Source organism: Protopterus annectens, chromosome 17.part0, assembly GCF_019279795.1.
Source record: "Protopterus annectens isolate FY-2018-M chromosome 17.part0, PAN1.0, whole genome shotgun sequence".
NCBI lineage: Eukaryota > Metazoa > Chordata > Ceratodontiformes > Protopteridae > Protopterus > Protopterus annectens.
Window position 1 is genome coordinate 805103278 of NC_056751.1, and position 13333 is coordinate 805116610.

Genomic DNA, 13333 nt, shown 5'->3' on the forward strand with positions numbered 1-13333 from the left:
AAAATGTTCTGTATTATGGAATAAATTACCAATGAGTGTTCAACACAGAAAGAGGAAGAATTGCTGAATTATGGATAAAATTAGCAATGAAACTTACATACAGAAAGGTTCCAGGAACTTCTAAGCAGTTACTTGATTCCTTTATGGCTGAAAAATATTTTAAATGGCTGTGAAAAATTCTGGTTGAAGGAGAGAAAAATCCACTATGCAGTAAAAGTGCTTTGAAAATGGGTGAACATAAAGTAGGATTTTGTCCAAAAACAAGTAGCAGCGAAAAAGACAAATGGTTCACTAAAAAGCCTGATAAGGCACACTGCAGCAATAAAAATAAAGATAGTGAACCAAACTAAGGCAGGATACGAACGTAAAAATAACAAGTCCAGTACAGCAAAACAAAACATTTTAATGCCAGTGCTTTCGCAGTTTAATCAACTGCTTCATCAGACAAAATCATGTACCATCAACCAATCTATTTAAAAACCTATGTACCAATAGAAACAGTCAAACCATTAACCTATTAAAAACTTCTGAAGTCATAGAACAAATTCTGTCATAGTGAAGCACAATCACACTAAAACAAATGCATATATAATCAGAATATACAAGCATAAACAAACCCTGAAACTTATATAAAACATATATATATATATATATCAGTATATAAATACATAACAATGTATCTTCATCTCTATAGCCAATAAAAATACAACAAGAATAAGGTATATCTATTTCATTTATGTATGAGTCTGTTCTTAAGAACAGGTTTAATGCTAAGCTTGTCATTTAGTCCTCTGCCTCTTGGCACTCATCCTAATTATACATTTCAGCTCTGCTGTTTCCACTTTATTACTGATGTCCCCTCCACGGTTATCCACTCTTACTACTTCTGTTACCATAAACTTAAAGGTATGTGTAGTGTTCTGTTGCGAGACATGTTTAGCCAATGCATTTGTAAGTATAACATTGTTAATATTGTAGACATGTTCCATAATGTGGTCTCGTTTTCTTCTGTTCATTTTTCCTATATAGAAAGATGAACAAATTTCACAGAAAGCTAGATGCACTAGGTGGCAGGTATTGCAATCTGCTGTAGCTTTGAACTCTAAATGTCTTCCTGTATCAGGATGCGCAAAACCCCCAGTTGTATCTATATAGCTGCACCAGCTGCATCTCTGACAGGGAATAGTCCCACACCTCGGTGTAATAGTGAGGGATTTCTCTACCTGTTTTGGATAGCATAACATTCTTTTTAAAGATTTCTTATTCCTGAATACAAAACTGGGTTTGCAGACAACTATGGAACTGACTTCAGGGTCAGTGTTAAGAATCTGCCAATGCTTTCTAATGATCTCCTCCACTTGTCTAACATTACTAGAGTATACCAGGGGTACTCTTAATTGTATTGGGGCCCTTTCTTGAGTCATCACATCCTGTGGTCCCTCTGAAAAATATGGTTTACCCCGTGTGGTCCTCAACTCTGGGATCTTATTCAAAATATTGTCCACCTTCTTAATGTTGTATCCCCTTTGTTCAAATTTATTTCTTAATCCACTCAACTCATCTCGGAAACCTGTTTCATTAGCGTGTAGTCTATAATTATGGTCATACAAGGCTTCCCAAAGATACATAAGGATCCATGGACACCTCCATTCAGACCTATTGTGTCTGGTAGAGGTTGTTGTACTGAATGTTTATCTGTTTATATTGAAAAGCACCTTAGAAATGTATTTATAAAGTAGGAATATGATTGGTGAGCAAATGCCTTCTAGCAGAGTATTAGTAACCAAGAGGGGACCAAGTGTTACATTTCATGAAGTACGCAATCAGGTGCCATGAATTACAATGTGCAAAAAAATTAAATGGGCAAAGCTTTGCTGTTAGGCATAATTAAAATCAAACAAATAGCACATACAGAAATAGGAACTGAAGGGGAAACTTAAAAAAATTAAATTTAGTATATATACATACATGCGCACGTGGTTTACCTTCATATTGTTGGAAATGACAATATCAATCATGCTTTTGTGCGAACCAGAAGCGCAAATTTTAAACTGCAAAAGTCTCCGTAGTTGGAAAATCAGCAAATCGAACAGTAGATTCGCTGATTTTCGAACTACAATGTCGAAGACACATCATAATGGGGGGCTGTGCCCCCACACTCCCCCCTACTTTAATATATTAATTCTGCGATCGCACTACAGTGGGGTAAGAGTTCATTTCCCGATCCCCGCTATAGTGCACTTCGCACCCAAAATGTCGAATCTGCAGTGAGCAAATGTCAATGTGCATTTGCTCATTGCACATTCAGACAATTTTTGTTCGAGATATTGCCAGTTTTGTAACCTCCTTTCGCACATAGTGGATTCCCACAAGTGCATAACGCACTTATGAAAGAAAACCCACGTGCATACACACACACAAACAAACACACACAAACACACACACACACACACACACACACACACACACACACACACACACACACACACACACACACACACACACACACACACACACTCACACAAGGAATGTATTAAATATAATCAAAAACTAATAAAAAACATATAAAACGCTAATCTGCATCTATCTTGGAAATATCCAACATACTTACAATCTTCCAGGCAGGGAGAAAACTTCCGATATTTATTTAAAAAAAGACACTGCAACTTATTCTTAAAGTTATTAAATTATTCTTCAAGTTGCAACTTATTCTATGGGGACACCTACTGGACAAAATCTGGACTCGCACCCAAATTCATTATTAATATTTAAAAAGAGAGATTTTTATGCCAGAAATGCTAAAAAAATAAAAAATAAAAGTTCCATATTCTGTGTACTGTTTATTATATCAGTGAAAAAAAACATCTTCCATTCTCTAAGCACAATAATGTTCTTCAGGTTAAGTGTTAAAGACAAGATAACAGACCTTCTACGAGTATGTAACAGTAATCCTATTGGGTATTATTCCTTGCACCTGTAGGTAAAAGGCAGTGTTACATCAAGGGTTTTACTGATTTAAATCAGTTTGCACTCTAACAGACTTGCTTAATCTCATGTTGGGCTTTACACACTAACATGTACCAGTAGAAGTTTGACGCGTCATGTATGTACTGTAGTTCACTAGTAATCATGTCAGGTGAATGTGCATTTATAGATTTTCCACGATGTTCAGTATTCATTTATTGCTGGACTGACAACCATTTTTTGGTCTGTTTTAGACATATCCACTCATATCCAGTATTTTGAATGCATTTGTTAAAGGAGTTAACTGTTAAGACTTTGTTTTATTGCTGCATTTGATGCCTTCCTGTGCTGTTATTTGTTTTGCCTGTTAAATGAACAAACATTTTTCAGCTTTTCTCATGGTACTAAACATGACAACTGTTTTGTCTCCTAGTCACTGCCAGAGAAAGATGGAAAGAAATGTCTTTTTCTCGTAAAATCATTTGACAGAACATACGAGATCAGTGCGTCTGACAAAAAGAAAAAGCAAGAATGGATCCAAGGTGACTATTAGTTAAAGGATAGTGCTTCTGTTTGGGGTTGCCAGCTATTTAAATCTCTGGAAATAACTGGGGCTATTTGCATTTTGTGGGAGTGAAAAAAATTATGGCTATTTTAAGTTGCTCATGTTCTTGTAGTTTATAGAATGTCATTATTTTTCATTTTTATTTCCAAATGTTGACATTTGCGTTTCTTAGAAAAAACACAGGTAGGGATTTCTTCGACTGTGCAGAGATGGAAAAATACTAAAGCTGTTCTGCTTAGTGATAACATCTGCTGTTTCTAGAAACTATTGCTTTATCTTTTTTCTAAATGACTGGCAAATGCAGGGCTAAGCATAAGCAATCCTTAATACATTTCCCAAGTCCGAGGCCATGAAAACAGTTATACTAATTTAAACTAAAAGAAATGTATTTGGTTGCAGTCATTTTAAATAACGTGAAATCTGTATGATCTTATAGCATTTATCATGTAATTTACCTACCATCTTGCAGGTTTGTCTAAGAAGGAGATGGATCCATATTATAGTACAGATGATTTTATTTGTATGCTAAATGTGTATCATAAAGTCATTTAAATGCTTTAGTGAGAAAACAAGCTGGCTGTTTCAAACTGGTCTCACTTTATTAAACTTGCTGTGTCCCTAATATACCATGCATGATGATCTGAATATCCTAAGGAGTTCAAAGGATTGAACAGAGTACTTCCATTTGAACTTCTCATTTCAGGACTTTGTCAGTAATACTTTATTGTGACAGCTCCTACCCCTCTCACAGTGACTGTGCCCAGAAATATATGGATGTGTATGTATGTATGTGTGGGCTCAGAAATGTGTGTTGTATCTTATTTAACATACAAGAACTTTTTACTACACTTTTGTCCTCACAATGGACATCATCACACAAAAAAATGTTAAAAAATATTAACTTAATATATTCATTTACCAATCACATTACAGATTTCAGCCAATTTCATTCACTTTCTATTATGTAATTCAGGATTAATACTTATTAATTCAATTCTGGTACTATATGTGCCCATAATTCTGCTGCCATTGCATCTTTGTTTATCTAAAATTGCTTTAGCATTATACTGTCTCATGCCTAACAGCACTTCCTCTAAAACAAAAAAAATAAATAAATGTACTTAAATTTACTATGTGTAATACATTTCCCCAAATGTCTATGTAAGGCACTGTATAAAATATTATTCTTATCATCCTGAATATTATTCCTCCAAGGTTCATAGGTAAGCACTAGGCAGTCAGTGTACAGACCTTTACAAATGTAGCCAAAACTTTCTATTCAGAAGTTTTTACCAGCCTTAAGGAGGACAAGACAAGAGGGACTATGGAGAATTTGAGGCTTCCCATCCAGTTAGCTAGGTTATCTTGAAGGTGGCAAGGGTGCTACTGTGCTTGACATGTAATAGAATTTTGTTCCAGAAGTGAGGGATACATTTGGATAGGAATCATATCACACCAACATGCCTTATTTTTCTGTTAATCTGAGGTTATCAGGTGATGGCAAATTATGACAAAGGACTAGGTTTTGGGACCGCATCTCCAAACTTCTTTGTCACAGTCTTGTTTAATGTCACATTGTAGTTCCTCCACATTTTCTAAACATCTTTATGACATCACAGTTTACATAATGACATAGATGCACATACATAAAACAGAAAATAAACCTTAGTGACATTTTCATTATTTCATATGGTATACATACATGCTTTCCTTTTAACAATCACCATTCATTCCAACATCACACGTACTCAGTTCCTACCTTGCATTATACCTCACTCCTCCTCCTCCTAAACATTATTCTGCATGTATTGCTCCACAAATGTCTTTTATTTCTATATAATTTGCTCCTTCCTTTTCTAATGCTCCTGCGTCCAGTTCTTTTATCCCTTTTACAGTGTTCAGTACTTCTGTTACTCCTGGTTTAAATTTTTGATTTCCATTTTCTACTAAGTGTTTTTGTCAGCCAGTAGTACTAAAGTTAATAATATTTGACTACATCTGTACAATTCAGATCCTGTGTCCCACCTTAGAAGAGTCATTTCTTTAGTTGCAACAATTTGCTCTGCCAACATTTCTGACAAGTGCTCTGTAGAGAATTTTTAGTATTTTTAAAATTCACAAGTTCATTTCTATCTAAATCTGTCACCTGCAACATTGCTACTTGTACCCTAGATTTATTAATATAATTCAATACTCCTTGCTTTTTGTCTGTATGAGTAAGACCATTTATATTCCATGATAATATGGACAGAATAGCCATTATGGCAGAAAGCTATTACTTCCACTCTCATCTATATATATATATATATATATATATATATATATATATATATATATATATATATATATATATATATATATATATATATATATATAAAACAGTTCTTTTGAATGTGTGTTTTCAACTTTTAATATGCACTTTTACATGCACAGGCTGATATTTGGCAGGCTCATCTTTTATGCAGTTGCTTCTTCTCATCTGCATTTGAACCTATGCCACATTCACAAGACATTTTTGCATCAATAAAAACACTTAAACAATTCTCTTTTAACTTACAAAAAAAATGCACAAAGCTATGTACTTTTTCAGGAAATTAAGTTTATCCCTCCAGATGGGAGCAGGTGCCCCACATTGATAACAGGAATTGTGTGTACTTCTTGTTCTAAAATGAAGGTCGTCTATGCTAAAGCACAATGTTACTACCTGTGTTTCCGCATACATTTATTGTTTTTTTTTTCTTATGTCTATTTCCCTTCTAGACATAAAAATAGCTTGCATGCTTTCTGTAAACATTAACTTTAGCCCCAACAAAAAGAGCACTCTCTACCTTTAAATAAATAAATTGTGCAGTGCTGTATTAAATGCATTAAAGTATTAAAGCTGCTGGGGAGGCAGCTACTTGTATAAGTGCAGTGCTGTATTAAATGCATTAAAGTATTAAAGCTGCTGGGGAGGCAGCTACTTGTATAACTTATTCACTTCTCACAGTTCAAACTTCATTTATTTTTCACTAAAGTGTTTATCAGTGTAACAGTAAATGTTAATTACACTGTACCTCATAGTTTCTCTTGGCAGAGTGTCTAGAGACCTGTTAATTAATTGCTTGCACCTTCACCAGCAGGCAAATTGCCTTCAAGTAAAACAGTTTGTAATAAGAAAAAGAAAATGCTTGTGAATTTGCAGATGCATTAAACAATTTTAAAAGTTCACTATTGTGACCTCCCATGGTTAATTGCTTTCCTTTCATCATTTTGTCTTGTTTATTAAACCAAAATCCTTTTCTATACCTTAAATCAAAGACTTTAATCTAGATGTTCACTCTGTAAAAACAACAGAAATTATCATACATATACATAGGGGACCAACAGACTTTTACCTCTCCCATGCCAGCAGCCCAAGATTACAATGTTATAATAACTCTAACTCATTCTTTCCAGTCTTTCTTTATTACAGTAAAGCCTGGATGCACTACAGCTAAGAAAAATAAATTTTTGCTTTAATATCTTTAGCATATGTATAGCAGTAACTGATAAGACTCCCTCCACTTCACACTTGCTGACTGCGCACTGTATAAAACTGCTATGCAAAATACCATGCAGTTTATATCATGCACTTTTTACACATATTTAGTAAAGTAAATAAAGTAAATAACTTGTTTTACTTACTGTCACTTCTTCATTCCCCTCAGTGTCTTTCTAAACATTAGGTACGTAAAATGGTATATATGCTTTAGAATTCACTCACATAGTCAACAAAATTCCAAACTTTCTTAGGCTCTTCTTCGTGCAAACCCATATTTCGCATGTATAATCATATATTAATAGGATTTATGTTTTACAGTATCTCGTCTGTTCACTAATTTTGCAATGTTGCTGGTATTTTTCAAGATCATCTCCATCTCCCAACACCAGTCTGTGATTCAGATCCAAAGTACTCCTGGTTCTAGTCAGATCCTTCACTTTTTTCTGTCTCTCTAACATTTTCTTTGAACAATGGAAAAGGTTTCACTGTCAGAATCTCTCTATGGGCTTTGTTACTGCTAGAAATTTGAGAAACAAAGTCCTCTCTTGGTTGGTGACTCACATTTTGTTGGCTAAATTTTTTTATTTCCTCCATAGTCTGTTCTGCATGCAAGAATTTCTGTAATTCTCCAGAGAACAAAATATCCTGAAGACAGCTAGATACAGCAGCTTGAATCTCACACCTGACACTCGACATTCCCTGATTGCTTTCAGAAACTAGCTTCTTTTATGACTGATATTCAGTGAATAACCTTTTTCCACAAACACTGTGCTGTCTCCAGTTTTAATACTGTTCGTTTCTGCTACAATTTTGTAATGGGCAACTCTTTCTGCTGGTATGATTGCTTCTTTACTACTAGAGACCTTGGCTGGAAGTTTACTGCTGCAAACCCAAGGGTTATAAATCTGTTATCTACCCATTTATCGATGTGACCTTTAAACTTAATAATGGAGATATGTGTTCTTATCTCTAATAGTTCATAGTTTTTTACTAGGCATGCAATCCAAGACACCATTAAAGAGCTTAGCCAAAATTCAAAGTTGCCCCAAAGCACTGTCTGATTAAGTGACTTGCTCAAGGTCACACAGCAGGCAGATGAGGACTGCCTTAACTGTTTGCACAAACTGTCATATGAAGTTACACAAATGTCCTTCCCTAGCCAGGAGTCTGTTATTTCTTATATGATTTTCATTGTTCAGCAGCCATGCCATATGCTGTTGTTATTTATGTTCAGGTCATATGATATAAAGCACTTAAACATCATGATTAAATCACACCTTCATAATCTATAGCTGATAGCAAAGAATCCTAATGTTTTTAGCCTTTTAGTACAGATAGTATGCCGCAAACTTGCTATATTGATTCTAAAGTTTTTTGTATTCTTTCCAGCCTTTTGGGCTGGCTAAGGCTCTTTGCACTCACCAAATAAAAATGCTCTGTAAGTGATTTTATGTATGTTGCATATGCGGGAGAGGTGTTATACAGGTGGAGATCTGGGAGTGTTAATCAAATCTGGACTGAACCACCAGGAGCAGAGTGAGAGGTCAGTGGCAGACTCCAACATAAAGTCAGTGTGTGCCGTCCAGAAGATAGACACCTGAAGCAGAGTGGTTATGGTCCCCCACTACCAGGCCCTGGTCAGGCCATACCTTCAGTATGTCATGCAGTATTGGAGGCCATATAAGGAGTAAGGCATTAGGAGTGTGGAAGAAATGTTAACAAAAGCCACTAGTAGGATGTGGATGAGTGGATGTAAAGCTCTTCTCAGAATAGACCAGAGAGCGTGTATTGCTGAGGTGGTGGTCGGGATACGGGTGCAGAGGATCGTTTCAAGAACATGTGAATCTATTTTCCTAAACAGGAAGATCTGAAGAGAGAGGAAGGGGAATAGGAAGTATATTCCAGGGACCAGCTACTCCTTGAGTCTGTGAAAATAGTTCTTCTTGGAATAGATTAGTGAAATGTTTATTGGGAGAGAAGAGCTTGAATGCAGTGATAAGAAGGAAGATATGGTTGGAGGGGAGTTAGAATGTTGAATGCATTGCAATACCTGACTAGATTAAATGTATTGCCTTATGCCATCAAGGAAACATAATCAAAAGAAGTCCCCAAGGTATTATCCAGTGGGGAGGGTACATACGTGTTGTGCTGCGTCCAATGAAATATTCTTTACATTTCTAAGTTTGCTTATTCAGTCTGTGAATATATATAAAGGCCTCTTATGAAAACTGAGGGCTTAATAAGATGCAGTACTCTTCTCATACTGAGATAGTCATTCTTATTCTCAATTTTATGTAGATTATGTAGCAGAGATCACTATGTAGTTATCATGGCCACCACATCCATTGAAGGTAGTATAGTGTAATTTTAGTACAAATCTTCAAAAGAAGTTTAGGTGCACACATGTAGTCTTAAATTCTTTCGTGGTATAACTGTAGCCATGCTTGTGGATAAAAAGTAGTTCATTGGTTTGTTCCCAGAGTTTGTAAGAGGTTAAAGCAGAGGTGACATCAGATAGAGTGATGGAGGTGGCGTAGAGATGCCAAATCATGGGCTGGAGGTATTATTCTCAGAAATGTTACCTCTGCCAGTGTCCAACAGCATAAGGATGATCACCTGTGATAGAGGAAAGGGATAAAGGCTTGAGACTTTGTGGGGGGGGGGTCATGAGGGTCTATGGAAAAACAACAGTTCCTTTGCAGAGACAGGCTCCAGTTTAGACTATGAGAAACAGCTGGGCTGAAAACTATGGTTCAACGTTTTCCAGTTCCATGACACAGATGAAAGAAGCCTAACTATGACTCAGATGATATGAGGTGGAGGAGCTTGTGGGGGGGGTGGCAACAACCCCAGGTTTTCTGTAAAGTTTAGTGTTGGTCTCTTGAGCACTTCCTATCTGAGCACTTGTATTCTCTTCTGCTTCTGTGGCACTTGTATTACCTTGCCCAGTGCTTTTACTATCAGCATCTAGTCAGGCCATTCTTTCCATGGGTATGGGAGCTATGCATTCCTGGGCTACTTAAGAGCCCTTTGTCCCATTCATATCTGCCCAGGAATCCCAGTTGACTCTCCTGTCTCTGGTGGGAGTCAGCTGGTAGGCAGCCCAACCTTCCTCCTTGGGAGCCCCCCACCTGCAGCTACTTCATACCCTGCAGTTGCTGTCTCACAATGGGAAGTATGCCTCCACACATGAAGTTCCCCTTGGCTACCACTGTAAATGCACTATGACAGTGTAGGCTTGTCAGGCTGAACCTTCACTACATAACATCTAGTGCACCTAGTAGTTGCCCTCCTTGTGGCAAACCAGAGCACAATCATCTATAGTCTCTAGCACTTTGTGATCTTATAAAGAATGAATGTTAAATAAATAAGCAAATACTTTACAGGCTCACATTAACTACTAAGTTTCTAGCTAGGCTGGTGAATAAATGGCAAATTCTTTATGTGCTCACAGGAAGTATTACATTTTTCTCTAGGTGATACTATTTTGCCTTTCTGTTTTTATAAAAGCACTAAATTAATGAATGCATACATACATAAATAAATGAGTTGGCTAGGCTTAAAAAGGCCGTTAAGGGCAGCTAGTCTAGTCCTTACCTATGAACCTATAAGAAAGTGTCTTAACTTGCCATTCTGTACTCTCCACCCTTTCTTATACATATTAACTACATAGTCGCTCACTACATTTAGAATATCTGCCTGCCCTGTCCTAAACTTCTATTGCTATCTTTCATACTTTTCATATAAACCTCTTTCTTCTTAAACATATTTTCCAAATATGATGCAGCTTCTTCTTTCTTCCCTGTTAAAAGTATCCCTGTTTAAATATAAGTTCTTTCACTTTCCTCTGATTTTCTTTATACAATTCCTGTTCTTTCTAAAAGTAATCCAAATTGTTATCTTCCATGTCAGTTATCATTTGTTCTCATAATTGTTTGTAAAACAAATTTAACCACCATTCAACCCGTGTACCATAAAAATCTGCTGTCATAATATATTATTACCAAGAAATGTAATTTCCTGTTGAACCTCTGCTTGTTCAATACAATCTCCTGTAAATCTCTTCATTCCATTATTTTCTACAGTTGTATCATTGCTTTTTATAATCTCTATCCAAATAAGCTAACTGATTTGAAAACTACTTAACATTAGTCCCCTTTCTACTTATTTTGTGTTTTCTGTAATCAGAAAGTAATCAATATCTGTTTTATAGGTTCATAGGTAGGTACTAGGCTATCTACCCAAAGGCATTTATAAGCCTAGCCAGAATGTGTTGGCTTTCGCCGCCCCCTTAGATTAGTTCCCTGTGCATCTGTCCAGCAGAGCCACTGAAGTGATCCCCGGGGTAAACGTTCTGTTTCCCATCTACTCTTCAAGGTTTCTTTTGAAAAGTGTTAGTGAGGAGCTCTTTCTAATGTAGATCGGAATCTTCCAAAGCATGGGAAGTCTCTGGGACAGGAATCTATCCCTCCGGCACGTCTTATTTATTGTTGTGGTGAGGTTTAGCTCCTTAGAGTGTGTGGCTCGAGGGGATAAGGTTTTCTTTAGGTGGAGCGTGTCCATCAATTCTGGGTTGGATATGGCCTTGTATGTCAGGCAGAGATCACCTCTGAGAAGGCGGTATGCAACCGAGTACAGCTGGAGTTTCTTCAGTTGAGCTGCATAGGGCATCTGTTTGAGGCCAGTGATCATCTTGGTGAGGTACTTCTGTGGTCTTTCCAGCTGTTGCAGGTGTCTTGTAAGGTACATCCTAAATGGGTCGTTGTACTCTATGATGGGTCTGATGAGTGATGAGTAGAGGGGTACAATGACCTCTTTTGATCTGGATGCAAACCCTTTTGTGATTAGGTGGGCCATGTAGAAGGATTTTCTAACCACTTTGGCAATGTGATTATCAAAGGTGAGATTACTATCTACTTGGGTCCCCAGATCCCTTATTACATCTTCCGTATTTAGGGGACTACCACCTATGTGGTAGTTTGTGGGTACTTTGTTTTTTCCAAAGGGGATGACTATGCACTTTTTGGCATTCAGCTTGAGGCCATGATTTTGACACCAGGTACCCATCTCAGTGAGACCCTTTTGGAGGATGTCTGTGTTAGCCGGAGAGTCAGTTATAGCCCCTAGTTTGCAGTCATCTGCAAACTTGGTCAGCCATAGTCCTCCTGTGCTTGCCTGTACCTCTGAGAAGTATATGCCGAACAGGAGGGGTCCTATGACTGAGCCCTGGGGAACGCCACTTGTAACCGGTTTAGAGTCGGACCTAGCTCCCGCAACTCTCACCATGTAGGTTCTGTCCGTGAGCCATTTGGCAACCCATCTTTTGACATAGGGGTTTATGTTCAGGCTGGTGAGCTTGTCTATAATACCAGAATGGGGAATGGTGTCAAAGGCATTTAAGAGGTCTAGGTAGGCTGTGTGTACCACCTTTCCCTCATCTATAGCCTTGGTAACTGTTTAGTCCAGTGTCTGTCCACCTGGGATGACATGCTTGACAAGCCACTATGCTTCACTAGAGATGGCTTGCACCTGTCACCCTTAGGCTTTCGAAAACTGGCCAAGGCTCTTGCCACCCCCATAGTGCCTTTTTTAGGCAAGGCTCAAACGACAAACCCACCGCCTTAAATAGCACAAGTAACAAAAACTGAGGGTAATGCTACTCAATGCCAGAAGTCTTCTAAACCTCAAAATGCATGCACTCGAGGCACTCCTCAGTATGGAGAAAATCGATATATGTGCAGTTACAGAAACCTGGTTTAAGGCTCCAGAGAGCACCCCAACACTACCAGGCTACAACACATACCATACATTTCAGCCACAGAACCCGAACCAAAATACAAAAGGTGGGGGCATATCCATATTCATCAAGGATACCCACACCTCCAGGTTAGTGGCACAGCACAATGCTTCAGAGATCATCCACGTGCAACTAACAATGGGCAAAACAGCAGTTCAAATTGTAGCTTGCTACAGATCACCCACCATGTCCCAGGACCCCCATTCCACATTTCTGAAAACAGTGGGAAACATAAAGGTCCTACCAAACACCAGTTACCCAAACATTAACTAGGAGAACTACTCAAGTACTAACTCCCTTGCCCAACATTTCCTAGAATTTATAAACTCAAATGCCCTGGTTCAAATGGTCAACACTGCCATCAGAGGTGACAACATATTGGACCTGCTCATCACCAATATGGGCGACCGGTGTTGCACACTGGAGGTCAAGCCCTCGCTGGTTAGATCTGACCATAAACAAATCACTTTGGATGTCCACATTC

General features: G+C 37.7%; 1 protein-coding gene across 1 annotated transcript in view; it reads left to right on the forward strand.

Annotated features, from left to right (window-relative positions):
- SWAP70 (switching B cell complex subunit SWAP70) overlaps positions 1-13333 on the forward strand; it is a 1273088-nt gene that overhangs the window by 1059027 nt on the left and 200728 nt on the right. The window contains exon 6 of the mRNA XM_044059373.1: positions 3398-3506. Coding sequence (XP_043915308.1) covers positions 3398-3506 — 109 coding nt within the window. The remainder of the gene's footprint in view (positions 1-3397; positions 3507-13333) is intronic.